Below are 18707 nucleotides of genomic sequence, written 5' to 3'. Positions count from 1 at the left end.
GGGATTCAGGAATATTAAAACTTGGAATTATTATTATTTTAACTACGTTAGATTCATTTGTCTGACTACTGCACAACATTAAGCTCATATTCAACAAATCATATTTCCCACATCAGTCATCAAAGCCCTTTTATTCATTTCTGTTTTTGTGTCAGCCCCGTCACACTTAATGAAAGTGGTTTGAAAATGGTTCTACACAATAGCTACTGTCTACTACTCATGTGTCAGTCATACCAATTTATTGACAGCAGATATAACATTCATGACAGATTTCAGATATGTATGTGATGAAGCTACAAACAAGCAAATTGTGTATCTGTGGTAGCAGTAGACCGATATATTGGTTTTGCCGATAGTTGCTTTTTGGAAGTATTGTTATCAGCACAACATATGTCTTTAGATGCGGATACTTTATCCATCCTTTCAAAATAAGAGTCCCTGGCGTGTTTCAGGCTTGTTTATACTTAAAAGTCTGCGTTATGCACCACAATTCTGGTTATTTTTGGTATTTTGGTTGAATAATAAACTGCATCTAGGATTTTATTAATTTAGGACACTTTGTCTGTGCCATCATAGATAGTAAAGAAACAATACGATTGTAATTGACATCCTATAATCAATTTTAAAAACTATCAGCCGATTAATCGGTTATCAGTATCGGCAAAATCCACTATCGGTCATCCTGTCTGTGGTCTGATTATTGTTGATAAAAATGTTTTAAAAACGTTTTGTGCTAGCCCTTGACATGTCAGACTGTGCTCAATATATTGATTTTTAATTGTGTTTCCATTTGAATTCTATTTGAATTATCACTCTCATCTCAACCCCGTCACAATTCTCCCACCACTGCACTATTGCACATATTCATTTCAAGTAAATATAGAGAATTTGTGATAATATATATATATATATATATATATATATATATGCAGGGTTGTGAGGGTTACTTTTGAAATGTAATCCACCACAGATTACAGAATACAAGCTGTAAAATGTAATTTGTAATGTATGCTGTTAGATTACTCAAGGTCAGTAATGTAATCTAAATACTTTGGATTACTTCTTCAGCACTGGTAGATTTGTTCAATTGTTTTGACTATAAAATCTCTGTCAGTACAGTCAGACAAAATACACATTAAAAATACATTCTCTGAACAACCCAAATATCTGATGCAGTGTTGTTTCTAAAGATTAATCAAACTGATCTTTAGATATTTTTACAGGAAAAAAATACAAAAATTATTATCAAGAATATGATTTATGCCCTAATATCAAAGATCTTACTAGAAAAAATGAATTATGATCTAATGTGAATGTTCTTCATATTAATTATGACCGTGTCTGGTATGTGCGTGTAAAATGGCTAGAAATAAAATTTTATCTTAGCGTAAAGCTAACAATTTACACAAGGTTTATTTCTATTTCTTCTGCTTCAAACGTACTTCAAACGTTCTTCAAACGTTCTTCAAACGTACTTCAAACGTTCTTCATACGTACTTCAAACGTTCTTCAAACGTTCTTCATACGTAATTCTCTGTCTGCTCGTATGAATGTAACATCAGAGAAAGTGTTTCACCGCTGTTCAATTGCACTTTGGATCATTTATATTATAAATGTTTAAATATTAAATGAATCAAATGACAATAAAATACAAAGTAATCTCATCTGTAATCAGAATACTTTTTGAATGTAACTGTATTCTAATGACCAATGATTATTAGTGGAATACAGTTACTTATATTGTGTATTTTAAATATGGAATCCAGTTACATGTATTCTGTTACTTCCCAACCCTGTATGTGTATATTTAATTTTCCATATTTTTTCCATAGTTTCATAAATGTAGTGAATAACTCAACCCTTCACATGTTGACTGTTTTTTGCTCAAAATAGCCACTATTCCTCGTGTGGTGTAGGGTAGAAGAACACATGGCATGCGTGAAATTAATCAATTCTATATACATTTATAGATGTGATGGGGTTGAATTGCTAAGCTTGATGATACCAAGTTGGGCATGGACACCAACAGAGAGGTCAGAGAGTTGGGCATGGGCACAAACAGAGCGGTCAGAGAGGTGGGCATGGACACCAACAGAGAGGTCAGAGAGTTGGGCATGGGCACAAACAGAGCGGTCAGAGAGGTGGGCATGGACACCAACAGAGAGGTCAGAGAGTTGGGCATGGACACCAACAGAGAGATCCGAGAGTTGGGCATGGACACCAACAGAGAGGTCAGAGAGTTGGGCATGAGCACCAACAGAGAGGTCAGAGAGTTTGGCATGGACACCAACAGAGAGGTCAGAGAGTTGGGCATGGACACCAACAGAGAGGTCAGAGAGTTGGGCATGGGCACCAACAGAGCGGTCAGAGAGGTGGGCATGGACACCAACAGAGAGGTCAGAGAGTTGGGCATGGGCACCAACAGAGCAGTCAGAGAGGTGGGCATGAGCACCAACAGAGAGGTAAGAGAGTTGGGCATGGGCACCAACAGAGCGGTCAGAGAGGTGGGCATGAACACCAACAGAGAGGTCAGAGAGTTGGGCATGGGCACCAACAGAGAGGTCAGAGAGTTGGGCATGGACACCAACAGAGAGGTCAGAGAGTTGGGCATGGGCACCAACAGAGAGGTCAGAGAGGTCAGAGAGTTGGGCATGAACACCAACAGAGAGGTCAGAGAGTTGGGCATGGGCACCAACAGAGAGGTCAGAGAGTTGGGCATGGACACCAACAGAGAGGTCAGAGAGTTGGGCATGGACACCAACAGAGAGGTCAGAGCGGTCAGAGAGGTGGGCATGAACACCAACAGAGAGGTCAGAGAGTTGGGCATGGGCACCAACAGAGAGGTCAGAGAGTTGGGCATGGACACCAACAGAGAGGTCAGAGAGTTGGGCATGGGCACCAACAGAGAGGTCAGAGAGGTCAGAGAGGTGGGCATGGGGCCCCTCGAAGGGTTGGTCATCAGAGAGAGGGAGGCAGAACTGTTGTCTCTAATGAAGTCCGGCCCATCATCATTGATCATGTGGTGAACCGAGGCCTTACTATGGCAGAAGTTGCCAGATTAGTTGATCCAAATCTAAAAAGATCAACTTTTAATTCTATCATCCGAATTTATCACCAAGAAAACCGGTAATTCTGGAGAATATATCCTATCATTCACCATTACATTTACAGTAAATTGTAATGCATGTAAATGCATAAAACATGTTACAGTATGAACTATGACAGTTTACTCTCCTCTATGCTTAGAATAGACAGAAAACTCCTAGTGGTGCCCGTGTGCTGACCGACCAGCAGGAGTGGGCAGTGGTGGCTGTTGAGGGCCAGGAATGATATACGGCTGTCCAAAATAAAGCAGGGGTCACCTGTGTAATTGTGTGGGACAGTGTCAGGTTCCACCATGCAGAGGTGGTTCAAGCACCCCTCCCCCCATACTCTCCTTTCCTCAAGCCTATTGAGGAATTTTTTTCAGCATGGGGGTGGAAGGTCTATATGATCGCCAACCCCTTGAGCGCACCACCCTCCTTCAGGCCATGGATGAAGCATGTGATGGCATCAGTGTAGATCAATGTCAAGCATGGATTTGTTACGCCAAAAGGGTTTTCCCAAGGTGCATGAACAATGACGACATTTATTGTGATGTGGACGAGAATCTGTGGCCAAATGCTCAAGACAGACTTGATCCAAATGAATGCCATGTGTGCTAAAGGTTGTTTTGTTTTCATTGAGTTCATTGTTTTAACTGTGTACATTTGATTATAGAGAGTATATCTATTTTACAATTATGTCTGAAAAACACAAGAGGATGTCTTCATTGATCACAGCTTGATCACTCATAGGACAGATATTATGGAAATGATTCTGTAATGTAAGTGTAACTGTGTGATCAGTCTTTTACAGTACAGTAGCATGTTACTCTCAGCACTTCTAAGGGTGATTTGAAACATGTATCTTGCATTGTTTGTTATTGGAGTCACTGGTAGTTAAATCGACTAAACTGGAAAGATATCATTGTGTTTTGGTGATTTAACTATATGTTCTCATGGCATTTCACCAGAAACGTTTTGACTCAATGGTTGTGTGGTGAGATGTTTACAATCCAAATGAATGCACAATGGATGTTCTGAATGAAAGACTGTTACACGTGTGATGATAATAGTGCCAACAGGGACGTGATGAAATGCTTGGTATGAAATAGAAAAATGACATTCTTTTATGATAAAGATTGTTTTAATGCAATAATTATTGTAATACATAATGGACATTTTGAACATTTCATATTAGTGAACACCACTTTAAAAATACTTTTTTTCCTGAAACCCTAAAGATGTTCAATCCCCTAAACATGACCATCACACAATCCTTTCTGCATTATTTAGTATGTTTCCTCATGGGGGCGGGGTTATGCTATAGAAAGCACAATGAGCTCCTATATAAATGTAATCGAAGTCAATTGAACGTCCCCATCATCTGTGACAGCCGTGAGAGAGAGTGCCGTGTGAAGCAGAGTCAGCACTACTGCTGCTGTCATCAGTCAACACCTTCAGAAGAGATTTCACCATGACACACAAACACCGCAATGGGAATTCAGGGGGTTAAATGTGCTGAAGTGTCTTGAAAATAATGTCACATGCATAGACTCTTAATGGTTCAAAAATAGGCTTGGTTTTCTTTATGCAAATATCATTTCTCACTTTTTATTTTGTGGTGAAATATGAGCAGCTTTCTTGACAGGTTTCACGAGAATTAATACAAAAAACAAAAGGCATTGTTTTTGTTCATAAAAGATGAATGTTTATGAATCGTCCACAGCTAAACAAAACATAATGAAGTGTAACTTAGACAAATCACCACAGTAAAGTGAGCGAAGAGCTCTGCTCATGACAGACGTGAAGATGGAGGATAAATAATCGTCGTGTCTGGATGACAAACGGAAGCGTGGAGGATCCGGATGAGGAGAGAAGCAAGCGAGTGCTGACTGACACAATCTCCTGCAGCTCGAGTCTGGACACATCTCACGCATCACATGTGTGAAGATCATATTGTGATGGTGACTGTGATATTGCCATGTGGGGCATGTTCCTGAATCAGGAAAACACTGTCATCATTTACTCACCTTCATGTTTTCCAAATCTGTCTTGACTTTCTTCTGTGGAAATGGAGATGTTAGGCAAAATGCATGTTATGAAAGTGAATGGTGACTGAGGCTGACATTGTGCCTAACATCTCAGTGTTCCACTGAAGAAACAAACTCATGTGGGTTTGGGACAACGTTTATTTTATTTAATATTTTATAAACTTTCACTTTTAAAAGGAATATTCCGGGTTCAACAGGAGTTAATCTCATCGACAGCGTTTGTATCATAATGTTGATTAACACACACATTAATGTTGGCTGGTTCCTCCTTTAATAAAAGCACAAATGTGTGTTCCAGTGACACTCTTCCAATGGAAGTCAATGGGGTTTAATCTGTAACATTAAAATACTGTTTCAGACGTATCGACACATAAACAATATGTGTGATAACATGATTTTACTGTCATTAAATCACTTACTGACCACATCTGTGTGAAGATAGAGACAATTATACAACTTTATTACCATGATGATGATGAACGCTGTAAACTTTACAGCTGAAATAATACACGAGTTTAACAGAAGAATTAATGGAAGTGCTTTTATACAATTATAATCTTCACATTTCTGTCTTTAAACCTCCAAAAATTGCCCCATTGACTTCCATTGTAAGAGTGTCACTGGAACACACATTTGTGCTTTTATTAAAGGAGGAACCAGTCAACATTAATGTGTGTGTTAATCAACATTATGACACAAATACTGTCGATGAGATTAACTCGTGTTGAACCCAGAATATTCCTGTAAAGGTTATTAATGGTCCGGGTTAGGGCTACATTTTTTAATTTTTAATTTTGCTTTATATATTTGTATTTTTGATTTAGGGTTAAATATGAGCACACATTTTCTTGACAGGTTTCAAGTACACCTTTGTTTACATGTAGACACTATGGTATATGAATATGGTATTTAAAGAGTACTATGATTACCATCACTGAAGCACGCTGCCAGCACAGTTACCTTTTTGCAAGCAAATCCAAATCATTATACGAGAGCTGCCTCGCGTCTCAGTGGATTATCTGTCAGCAGAGATTGTGTTTAATAAGTGCGTTCATAAATGAACAATGTTCCCCCTACACTCGAGGACACTGTGACACCGATCGGGCTCTCTGGGAATAGACGAGATCTGTGATGTAGAGCACAAGGTTGACATAGCACAGAACAGTCACGGCGAGCTTCACGTCCCACGAGCACTGGCCCCGAGGGCAGCCCTGCGGCCGGAAAGGTGTTCCATACTTTTTGTCAAAGCAGAAGACAGGCCAAACCACGGCCGCACTGAGGTACAACAGCACTGCAGCGAATGTGTAAACCACCACAAACCGGTCGAACGGCAGCCGCAGAACGGCAGTACGGCCAGAGACGGTCAACGCAACCATGAGCACCGTGATTGCGAAGCAGACCGCAAACACAACCACGCAGTAGATGGTGGCGACGTGGCTCGAAAAGCCACTTCCGTTGGCGAGCATTCCAAAAATGACACATCCGGCGAAGCTTTGCACCACCTTCAGGATCCCGGAGGGTGTCGCCATGTAGCCCACGACACGGCCTGGTTTGGCACGTGACAGAAAAACCTCCACACCATACGCGACGCACGCCGCCCAAGAGCACACGGTCACAGCGATGCGAAAGTTTCTTTGCTCGCAGTTATTATAAGGGCACTCCGGGCGTACGAAGTACACTGGATAGACTACAGAGGCTGTGAGGGTCAGGAGAGCAGCTAGAGCTGCAAAGGTCACGGTTAGATTCTCCCAGGACACAGGAAGACACGTGTGAAGACGTGTCGCATCCAGTACGAAAATGGCCGCTGTAACGGCAAAGCAGGAGGTCCAGACAGTCATACAGAACGCTCCGTAGGTGGCGCTGTAGCCGGCGCTGTGGATCACCAATGAGATGACAGAGCAGCCCAGGGTCAGCTGACTCAAACGGGCGGCACCTATTGGTGACAGCACCGCCCCCATGTTTAAATAATGTCCACCAGAACTGTTCATGCCTTGACGCTTCCAAACGGAGTTCATATTGGAAAAGTCTTGGACTTCCTTGATTAGTTTGTGATTCCGTTGGTTTATTTTGACAGAATATATCTAGATGAACAGATCTACCAATGCTTGACTTGACCACAGGAAGTTCACGGTTAGTTTTGAATGATTAATCCCTTGTAAACCCAGTAGTGGACTCAGTTGGTCTCTAATGCATCGGTCTTTGTTGTGTCTGGTTGCTGGGTCTCTAACTGGAGTGATGCTAGCTATCCACTGTCTGTCTGACACTTCCTGTTTGGTTTCCACGGCAGCAGAGTCTTCAAAGACACTCAGACAGTCTCCCTCGGGCGTCTCTGACCGTTGACTTCTCCTCAGGGGTGCACAGAGTATTTCTGACTCTATTTTGGAGCGTGTGACTCACAATCTGTCACAATGAAAAATGTCAAAATCGCCAGAGACTTTCCATCCAATCACAGCTCGAGTCGGTCATAAAATATGTCCACTATTGCACTGTCAATACATCAGTTGTCAAATATTACATCCGTACCCTATTGTCCATTGTTTTAAAGCTCCAAAATAAGCTCAATAGTTTTCGGGTTTGAGAGGACCCGCAGAGAAACGTCTACTGACACCTGCAGAACCAGAATCAAAGCAATAATCCCAAATGTTGTCTTTGTTACAGTGTTTTCAGATAAACATGAAGCCTTGCAGTTGTAGCTGTAAACGCTCCCGTGACCATGTGGCCGTATGGACAACAGCCCGGCGAGTTTCTCCTCTCATGGGGGCGCAGAGGCCGGAGGAGAGAGTTATTTCCATGCGGGGTGTGGCAGGGGTGGATCTCAGGCTGGTATGCGGGTAGATGCCACCTGCAGCAGCTTTTGTAAAGGAAATGGACAGTTGTTCTAAATATAGACACACTATATAGAGACATTCAGAAGGGGGGGTGAAGAATGCCCCCTAAGATCAGAATATCCATTACTTGGCTCCTACAACGCTGCACATCTCATTGAGTTTCGGCCTGTCAAGGTGAAGGGGTCACCTGTGTAATTGTGTGGGACAGTGTCAGGTTCCACCATGCAGAGGTGGTTCAAGTTTTCTAAACATTCTTCCTACAAGATACATTTTCTTGAGAAGCACAACTGTGTATATATTAAAACATATTTACACAGAACATATCTGTGAAATGTATAAATGTATTTATAATAAAATCTATTGCTTCTCGAGTAAATGTGTCTGGTTTAATGATGTTTGGATATTTTTACTGGAAAACAAGACAATACTGATAAAGACAACTCAATTGAACAAATATTAGCACATTAAAGGAAGATATCACCAAAAGAATTAAGATTCTGTCATCATTTACTTACCCTCATGTTGTTCAAAACCAGACTTCTTTCCTCCATGGAGCACAAGAGGATATATATTAAAGAATGCTGACAGTGATTCACTTTAAAGCACAAAAAATTCCCAAAAGTGTCATAAAATGAGTCCATGCGATAAATGCATTATATTCCAAGTCTTCTGAAGGCACAAGATCACTTTGTGGGATGAACAGACTGAAATTTAAGTTGTTATTAAGTTGCAAATGAAATCAAATAATTGATCAACTCTACCACAACTGTGGTTTGTCAAAAATGCAGGAATGTCTTGTAGCGATTTGCATCTCTCTACTTTACACAAAGTTTATAATTACTTTTAAAATATGTGATGCTACTTACCGCTTGAACTTTAGCAGGTTCTTTTTCATAATCATGTTTTTGGAGTTAATGCAATTAACAAAATTTGCTTTGCCCACATTTTTTAAATTCTCTCATCATTTATTCACCCTCATGTCATCCCAGATGTGTGTGACTTTCTTTCTTCTGCAGAACACAAATGAAGATTTTTAGAAGAATATTTCAGCTCTGTAGTTCCATACAATGCAAGTGAATGATGACCAGAACTTTGAAGCTCAAAAAGCATAAAAGTGATCCATAAGACTCCAGTGATTTAAACCATGTCTTCAGAAGAGATATGATAGGTGTGGGTGAGAAACAGATCAATATTTAAGTCCTTTTTACTCTAAATCTCCACTTTCACTTTCACATTCTTCTTCTGTTGTTTTTGCCGATTCACATTCTTCTGGTGCATATCACCACCTACTGGGCAGGAAGGAGAATTGATAGTAAAAAGGATTTAAATATTGAAATATTGAAGACATGGATTAAACAGTGGTGGTGGTGTAGTGGGCTAAAGCACTGAACTGGTAAGCAGAAGGTTGTCAGTTCAAGGATGTCAGTTCAATCCCCACAGTCACCACCATTGTGTCCTTGAGTAAGGCACTTAACTCCAGGTTGTTCCGGGGGGATTGTCCCTGTAATAAGTGCTCTGTATAATACATTGGTAATCAGGAGGTTGCTGGTTTGATCCCCACAGTCACCACCATTGTGACCTTGAGTAAGACACTTAACTCCAGGTTGCTCCGGGGGGATTGTCCCTGTAATAAGTGCTCTGTAAGTCACTTTGGATAAAGCGTCTGCCAAATGCATAAATGTAAATGTAAACTGGAGTCTTATGGATTACTTTTATGCTGGTTTATGTGCTTTTTGCAGCTTCAAAGTTCTGGTCACCATTCACTTGTATTGTATGAACCTACAGAGCTGAAATATTCTTCTAAAAATCTTCATGTGTGTTGTGCAGAAGAAAGAAAGTCACACATCCAGGATGGCATGAGTGTGAATAAACGATGAGATGAAATATTCCTTTAATGGATCCACATATTTCCTTCCAAAATGTAATGCATACAATGTAATCCATCTACAAGCAAAATTACATGAATGATTTAGACATTTTTGTAAAGAGGAAAAAATATTTTAATGTCAAATTAAGTACATGTGTTAACTATGTTAATAATAAGTAAATAAATAAATAAATATATATATAAAATATAATCAAGTTAAATAATGATCTATATTGGGTAAGCTACGGAAGACTGAAATCCGCATTCTTTATGTGTCGGCCTATGGTAAGAACTATCTTCAATATTTTCCAATTTATTGTTATAAAATACATCAATATTTGACAATAACACTGTGGTAAGAAATAACTTCAACACATCAATAACATCAAAATCATTTTAGGGTAGGACCCAAGGGTTTAATTGGATATTTCAAGCGTTACTGCACGGAAACATTACTTGATACACTAGAAAAGATTTTGTTTATATTGTCATTTAGTCCAGCTAAAATTCCCTCATCGTTTTTTGGCCTCATGTTGTTCTAAACCTGTAAAGTTCCTCTTCTCAACAGATGTCCTCATGTTCTGCTAACTCTTGAGATTTCCTCAAAAAGACAGTTTTTATGCAACAACACCATCAGTGGAAATATGTGAGAGCTTACACGCACGCACGCACACACGCACACACGCACACACACACACACTGCAGTGCATGTGAGCTGTCTCCTCTTTAGCTCAGTGATATTTGGGACTGTACTGCCATCTGCTGAACATGTCTCTCAGAACAACCTTCACACATATTCAGCTCAAAATATCTTTAAAAGTCCACCAGAGAGAGCTGCACTAATGAAACTTCATGTGGAACTAAATCAAACCAGTCCGTCTGTCGATGCACACAGCACAAGACATGGCAGTGCCAGTGCTTTTATGTACGGCAGAACATCCTCATTTCCGCTTTCATGCTGTCAGTTAATGAATAGAAAAACCCAGACAGTGGTTTGGACTTCTTGAAACTGATGTGTTAATCTGGTCAATGAAACGACTGATGAAAATGTTTGTTGACGAAGGGTTTTTGGATTTTGTCAACAATAGACCTCATAGCAGCACCATGCTTGATTTAGATGGGAATGACAATGAGGCTGTGAGAGATAGCACAGTCTCTTCAATGGGTTATTCAGTTGTTTACAAGTGTTTTTGGATCACTCCATTGACAAATATTTGAAAAATATCTTTCCAAGAAATTTCAGTTGACAAACAATCTCCAGAAAACACGAGTTGTGGTCTTGTGTATCTTTATACAGCTTCATACAGTACATGCCACTGAAAAGACTGTGGGTGTCATGTCTTGTCCTGTCTTGTCATGTTATGTCTCACTTCTGTTCTTTCCCTCTACTCTGTCGCCCTCTGTTGTTCGTTATATGTTTCTTTCCCTCTCCTTTTCTCCGCTTCCAGCTGTTTCTCATCTCCCCTGAGTTCCTCGTTAATCCTCTACCCACCTGTTCCCTCTTTCCTCTGATTAACTCTCTATTTCTTCTCCTCGCTCTTGCTACATTCTTTGTCGGATTCTCACCTTGTGATACTTTCTCTAGAAGCAAACTACAGTCCTGTTTATCTCTACCCAGAGTCCTGTCCTGTTGGCATCCTCCGTCACTTCTAACTGTTCACCGCTAACCACCTCCTATATTTGTGCCCAGTTACCTGACGCCACGAGAGAGTGGTAAGCTACATCTGCCCTCAACTTCGGTCGGACCGTGGGAGAGACCCGCAGCCTGTTATCGCTTCCCGCTTACCCTGTCAGCTACCCGTGGACTTACTCCAACTTTAAGGAAGCACCTGTTTGTTTCAGTTTTGTTGTCGCCCTCTCTGCGGGCTGTTTGTTTGTATTCCTCCCAAGGAGAAGACTTTGTGTTTGACATTATTCCCTGTGCTTCATTAAAGACTCTGTTTTTGCTACATCGCTTTTGGGTCCTCACTTACCTTCATAACAGAAGAATCCGACCAAGATGGACCCAGCAACCCCGGCCTCGTTCCAATCAGCCCTCGAGCTCCAGGGAGCGATGTTGGGCAGGCACGAGGCAGAGCTGTCTGCTGCATGACACGCCATTGAGGGCTTGGCTGCCCAAATCACCGAACTCTCGAGGCAGATTCTTCTCCCTCGTCCCGAGCCACCGGTCACCTCCAGGGCCCCCGAGCCTCCAGAACCCAGGATTAATAACCCGCCGTGCTATACTGGTGAGCCCTCTGAGTGCCGTGCTTTTCTCACCCAGTGTGACGTTGTTTTTTCCCTCCAGCCCACCACTTACTCCCAGAGCAGAGCCCGTATCGCCTACATAGTTTCTCTCCTTTCTGGACGGGCTCGAGAGTGGGGAACGACCATCTGGGAGGCGGGGGCTGAATGTACTAACTGTTATCAGGATTTCAGGGAGGAGATGATACGCGTTTTTGACCGCTCTGTTTTTGGGGAGGAGGCATCCCGGGTCCTATCGTCTTTGCGTCAGGGTAAGCGGTCAGTTACTGACTATTCTATTGAGTTCCGAACTCTCGCAGCCTCCTGTGACTGGAACGAGCTGGCGCTGCTCGCTCGTTTTTTGGATGGTCTCTGCACGGAGGTGAAGGAGGAGATTCTTTCCCAGAGGTACCCTCCGCATAGGCGCCGTGATCGAGCTCGCTATTCAGCCTAGAGAGGCATTTCGATCGCCGTCGCCGAGCTTCACGACCAGGAGTCTACATTTTCCTTTGCACCCCTCTCCGCTGCACTACCTCCCTCATCCACCACCTTGGCTCCTGAGCCCATGCAACTGGGGGCATTCAGCATTTCGGCTAAGGAGAAGGAGCGGAGAATCTCCCACCGTCTCTGCCTCTACTGCGGTTCTGCTTCACACTCGTGACCTCCTGCCCGGTAAAAGCCAGTGCTCGCCAGTAAGAGGAGAGCTACTGGTGAGCCTACTACTCTGGTCTCTCCTACGAGGTCTTGCACCACTCTTCCTGTCCATCTCCGCTGGACTGGCTCTGCTGCCACCTGCAGGGCGTTGATTGACTCTGGGCGGAGGGCTGCTTCATGGGCGACACCTGGGCTCGGGAACATGGTATCCCCCTCATGGACTTATGTAAGCCCACGGCCCCGTTTGCCTTGGATGGCAGTTCCTTCCCAAGATTCAGCGTGAGACGTTACCTTTGACCCTCACTGTCTCCGGTAATCACAGCGAGACCATTTCTTTTTTATTTTTCAATCCCCTTTCAGCCCCTATTGTTTTAGGCCATCCCTGGTTAGTTCAACATAATCCCTCTATTAATTGGGCTAAGAATACTATCCTTTCGTGGAATGTCTCTTGTCATGTTAAATGTTTAATGTCTGCTGTTCCCCTGTATCCTCTGTCTCTGTTTTTCAGGAGGAGCCTGGTGATTTGTCGGGGTACCGGAGGAGTATCACGATCTGCGGACGGTGTTCTGTTGTTCCGGGCCACTTCCTCCCCCATCGTTCTTATGATTGTAGTATCGAACTCGTCCGGGAACCACTCCCCGGGAAGACTTTACTCGTTGTCGGCTCTCGAACGTCAGGCTCTCGAGGATTATTTATCCGTAGCTCTCGATGCCGGTACTATTGTCCCCTCCTCTTCTCCGCCCGGCGGGGGTTTTTTTTGTTCAGAAGAAGGACGGTTCCTTGCGCCCCTGCATTGATTATCGAGGGTTGAATGACATAACAGTTAAGAATCGTTACCCGCTTCCTCTTATGTCATCTGCTTTCGAGATCTTGCACGGAGCTAAGTTTTTCACCAAATTGGATCTGCGTAACGCCTACCATCTCGTTCGCATTAGGGAGGGGGACGAGTGGAAGACTGCGTTTAACACTCCGTTAGGGCACTTTGAATATCGGGTTCTTCCGTTCGGCCTTGTTAACGCCCCTGCCGTTTTTCAGGCACTAATTAATGACGTCCTGAGAGACATGCTAAACATCTTTGTGTTTGTTTATCTCGACGACATCCTGATTTTCTCTCCGTCTCTCCAAATTCATGTCCAGCATGTGCGTCGCGTCCTCCAGCGCCTTTTAGAGAACCGTCTTTACGTGAAGGCTGAGAAATGCACTTTCCATGCCGCCTCCGTTAGTTTTCTCGGCTCTGTCATTTCTGCAGATGGTATCAGAATGGATTCTGCTAAGGTCCAAGCCGTTTTAGACTGGCCCATACCTAAGTCGCGCGTCGAGCTGCAGCGCTTTCTCGGTTTTGCCAATTTTTATCGACGCTTCATCCGTAATTTCAGTCAGGTGGCCGCCCCCCTGCCTGCCCTTACGTCTGTCAAGTCGTGCTTTAGTTGGTCCGTCTCCGGCCAGAGGGCTTTTGATCTCCTCAAGGACCGCTTTACGTCCGCACCCATCCTTGTTACACCTGATTTGTCCAAACAGTTCATGGTCGAGGTTGACGCGTCAGAGGTGGGCGTAGGAGCCATCCTTTCCCAACGCCAGCGTTTTTGGTGGCCCACTCGGGAACGTGACACGCGTCGTTTCGTGGTGGCTTGTTCTGTTTGCGCGCAGACCAAGTCAGGGAACTCCCCTCCGGCCGGACTTCTCAGACCACTTCCCATCCCCCTCTCGACCTTGGTCACACATCGCCTTAGATTTCATCACCGGTCTCCCTGCGTCGGCGGGCAATACAGTCATTCTCACTGTCATCGATCGATTTTCTAAGGCGGCCCATTTTATCCCCCTCACTAAGCTCCCCTCCGCCAGAGAGACGCCGCAAATAATCATTGAAAATATTTTCAGAATTCATGGCCTCCCCCTCTGATATTGTTTCGGATAGAGGTCCGCAATTTACGTCCCAGTTTTGGAAGGAGTTTTGTCGCTTGATTGGGTCTTCCGTCAGTCTCTCGTCCGGCTTCCACCCTCAATCTAACGGTCAAGCCAAACGGGCCAATCAGACTGTCGGCCGCATCTTGCGCAGCCTTTCTTTCCGTAACCCCGCGTCCTGGTCCGAACACCTTCCCTGGGCTGAATACGCCCATAATTCGCTTCCGTCGTCTGCCACCGGCCTGTCTCCTTTTCAGAGCAGCCTCGGGTACCAACCTCCGCTGTTCTCATCGCAAATCGCCGACTCCAGCGTCCCTTCCGCTCAAGCTTTTGTCCAACGTTGCGAGCGCACCTGGAGGGGTGTTAGATCAGCTCTCTGCCGTTATAGGGACCGGACTGTGAGGGCTGCTAACAAGCGTAGAACTAAGAGCCCCAGATATTGTCGCGGCCAGAGGGTATGACTTTCCACTCTCAACCTTCCCCTTAAGTCTGTCTCTCGTAAAAATTCCGCGCTTCATCGGTCCGTTCCGCATCTCGCAGGTTAGTAGTCCCGTCGCGGTGTGACTTCTTCTTCCCCGCAATCTGCGCCGCGTCTACCCAGTTTTCCACGTCTCCTGTGTCAAGCCCGCCCTTCGCACTCCCGCTCGTCCCTCTTCCCTTCCCGTTCGTGTTGAAGGCTCCCCTATCTACAGGGTCCACAAGATTCTAGACATGCGCGCTCGGGGTCGTGGTCATCAGTTTCTGGTTGATTGGGAGGGTTACGGACCCGAGGAGAGAAGTTGGGTTCCCTCTCGGGACGTGTTGGACCGTTCGCTTATCGATGATTTCCTCCGTAGCCGCCAGGTCTCCTCCTCGGAAGCGCCAGGAGGCGCTCGTTGAGGGAGGGGTACTGTCATGTCTTGTCCTGTCTTGTCATGTTATGTCTCACTTCTGTTCTTTCCCTCTACTCTGTCGCTCGTTATGTTTCTTTCCCTCTCCTTTTCTCCGCTTCCAGCTGTTTCTCATCTCCCCTGAGTTCCTCGTTAATCCTCTACCCACCTGTTCACTCTTTCCTCTGATTAACTCTCTATTTCTTCTCCTCGCTCTTGCTACATTCTTTGTCGGATTTTCACCTTGTGATACTTTCTCTAGAAGCAAACTACAGTCCTGTTTATCTCTACCCAGAGTCCTGTCCTGTTGGCATCCGCCGTCACTTCTAACTGTTCACCGCTAACCACCTCCTATATTTGTGCCCAGTTACCTGACGCCACGAGAGAGTGGTAAGCTACATCTGCCCTCGACATCGGTCGGACCGTGGGAGAGACCCGCAGCCTGTTATCGCTTCCCGCTTACCCTGTCAGCTACCCGTGGACTTACTCCAACTCTAAGGAAGCACCTGTTTGTTTCAGTTTTGTTGTCGCCCTCTCTGCGGGCTGTTTGTTTGTATTCCTCCCAAGGAGAAGACTTTGTGTTTGACATTATTCCCTGAGCTTCATTAAAGACTCTGTTTTTGCTACATCGCTTTTGGGTCCTCACTTACCTTCATAACAGTGGGCTTTTCTTCATCAGAGCACAAAGCACAGAGCTACACTGTGCGCTACGTATCATCCAATTTTCATGAGAGGATCATTCTAAGTGCAATTTTTGTGCCAGCTTAAAGTGCAAGTGGCTGGGAGTGTTTGCACTGTCTGTGGGTGTACTGTATGTCAGTGAAGTCAAGCAAAGAACAATTTGCTATTTTCCTGAGAAATAGGTCCGGCTACTGATGCAGGCAAAATATCAGTGCCGGTATTATTAGATCTCAGTGCTGCATTTGACACTGTTGATCACAACATTCTCATAGGCAGACTGGAAATCTGGGTAGGGCTCTCTGGGACGGTCCTCAGATGGTTCAGGTCATATCTAGTAAGGAGGGGTTACTATGTGAACAACTATGAATCTGAGTGGACATCCATGACGTGCACAGTCCCACAATGCTCAGTTCTTGCATGTGCCTGTTTAACCTGTATATGCCCCCACTAAGCCAAATGATAAAAAAGAACCAAATTGCATACCAAAGCTAAGCAGACGATACCCAGATTTACCTAGCCCTATCGCCAAATGACTACAGCCCCGTAGACTCTCTGTGCCAGTGCACTGATGAAATCAGTTGGATGTGCTAAAACTTCAGTTAAACAGACAAGACAAAGGTGAAATTCCAAAGGTGAACACATACTTTGACTCCCGGATCACATCAAAAGCAATAACTAAATCAGCCTACTATCATCTCAAGAATATAACCAAAATAAGATGCTTTGAATCCAGTCAAGACTTAGAGAAACTTGTTCATGCATTCATCATCAGCAGGGTGGACTACAGCAATGGACTCCTCACCGGCCTTCCCAAAAAGACCATTAGACACATACAGCTCATTGCCAGGATTCTGACCAAACCAAAAAGACTGAGCATATCACTCCTGTACTTAGGTCTTACACTGGCTTCCAGTTACATTTAGAATAGATTATAAAGTACTATTACTCATTTATAAATCAGTCAATGGCCTAGGACCTAAAGACATTTCAGATATGCTTGTTGAATATAAACCTAACAGACCTCTCTGATCATTAGGATCAAGTCAGTTAGAAATATCAAGGGTTCACTCAAAACAAGGAGAGACAGCATTTAGCTATTATGCCATCCGCAGCTGGCACCAGCTTCCAGAAGAGGTCAGATGTGCTCTAACAGTAGCCATATTTAAATCCAGACTGAAAACACATCTGATTAACTGCATTTATTCACTGAACACTGTGCTGCACTTACTGATTGCACTGAATCATTCTGCTTATTTTTCAGTGTCTCCAAACAGATTCAGTAAACAGATTTCTCCAGTGTGAATCCAAGAGGTCACTTCCTGTTCCTGCTAGCCCTTTAGCTTAACTCTTTATTCCTCAAGCAGTCAAGTAGATTAGATTAGTGTCACTGAATGGCTGGATGTCTGAGTGGTGTCTGGAGAATAAAATAGGATTCATAGACAGTTGGAAGAGTTTTTGGGGTAGACCTGAACTGTTAAGAAAGACAGAATCCATCCCTCCAGAAGGTGCCACACTCCTGTCTAGTAATTTGGTTCATAATCTTAATAATGATAGTATTTGACTAACTGGGGCCCAGGTCAGAAAGCAGACAAACTGGTTAATCCGAACGTCTGTTAGCTGCCTTGAGACGTCACTCAAGTCACATAAACTACAACACATAGAGACTGTATCACCTAGATATCTCATAGAGATTGTGTCTATTCCCCGAACTACCAACCACAAAACCCTCACTAAATCATTTTGAAACAATTTTATTGATGTCAAACTTGAAAATAACAAAAAAACTAACAAAAACAAAACTGAAGATAAAAATCATATAAAGATAAGGCTGCTAAACATTAGATCTCTTTCTACCAAAGCACTAATTGTCAATGAAATGATTACAGATCATAGATTGGATACGCTCTGTTTGACTGAAACCTGCTTAAACCAGATGAATATATTTGTTTAAATGAATCTACTCCCCCAGGTTATTGTTATAAACATGAGCCTCGTCTGAAGGGTCGAGGAGGAGGTGTTGCTACAATTTACAGTGAAGTTTTTGGTGTTACTCAAAGGTCTTCAACATCCACATAGATAACAAAAATGATACACTGGGATTAGCATTTATCTAAATTCTCAACATTGTTGGGTTAGAAATAGAAATTCTGCTGATGATGATAACTCAGATCATTGCCTCACCTCTTGTGTGCTGCGCATAGCAAAGGTCACTCAATCTACACAATGCTATAGGTAGAACTATTCTTTCAATTACTACAGATAGCTTCACTAATAATCTTCAGATTTGTCTCAAATACTCAGTATGCCAAAAAGTTTAGAAGAACTTGATGTCAAAGAAAAAATGAATACAGTCATCTCTAGCATTCTTGATAGTGTTGCCCTCCTTCAATTAAAGACAATTCAAGAAATAATCCCTGCACTATGGTACAATAATCACACTAATTTTCTCAAGAGAGCAGCTCGGAAAATGGAGCACAAGTGGAATACAAAATTAGAAGTATTTAAACATCAAAATCAATAATATGTATGTTAGATCAAATACCGACTAA

At 43.3% G+C, this 18707-nt stretch overlaps 1 protein-coding gene across 1 annotated transcript; it reads right to left on the bottom strand.

Moving 5' to 3' along the window:
- Positions 1-6207: 6207 nt before the first annotated feature.
- On the bottom strand, positions 6208-7122 carry LOC127633061 (myeloid-associated differentiation marker-like protein 2). The gene has a single exon (XM_052111932.1). The coding sequence runs from the start codon at positions 7120-7122 to the stop codon at positions 6208-6210; it is 915 nt and encodes a 304-aa protein (XP_051967892.1).
- Positions 7123-18707: the final 11585 nt, after the last annotated feature.

Source organism: Xyrauchen texanus, chromosome 39 (genome assembly GCF_025860055.1).
Source record: "Xyrauchen texanus isolate HMW12.3.18 chromosome 39, RBS_HiC_50CHRs, whole genome shotgun sequence".
Taxonomy (NCBI): domain Eukaryota; kingdom Metazoa; phylum Chordata; class Actinopteri; order Cypriniformes; family Catostomidae; genus Xyrauchen; species Xyrauchen texanus.
Note: the sequence above shows the minus strand (reverse complement) of the source record. Positions and strands in the feature narration are given on the sequence as shown.

Coding starts and splice junctions, on each gene's coding strand:
- LOC127633061 (XM_052111932.1), bottom strand. CDS start 7,122: ATGAACAGTTCTGGTGGACATTATTTAAACATGGGGGCGGTGCTGTCA.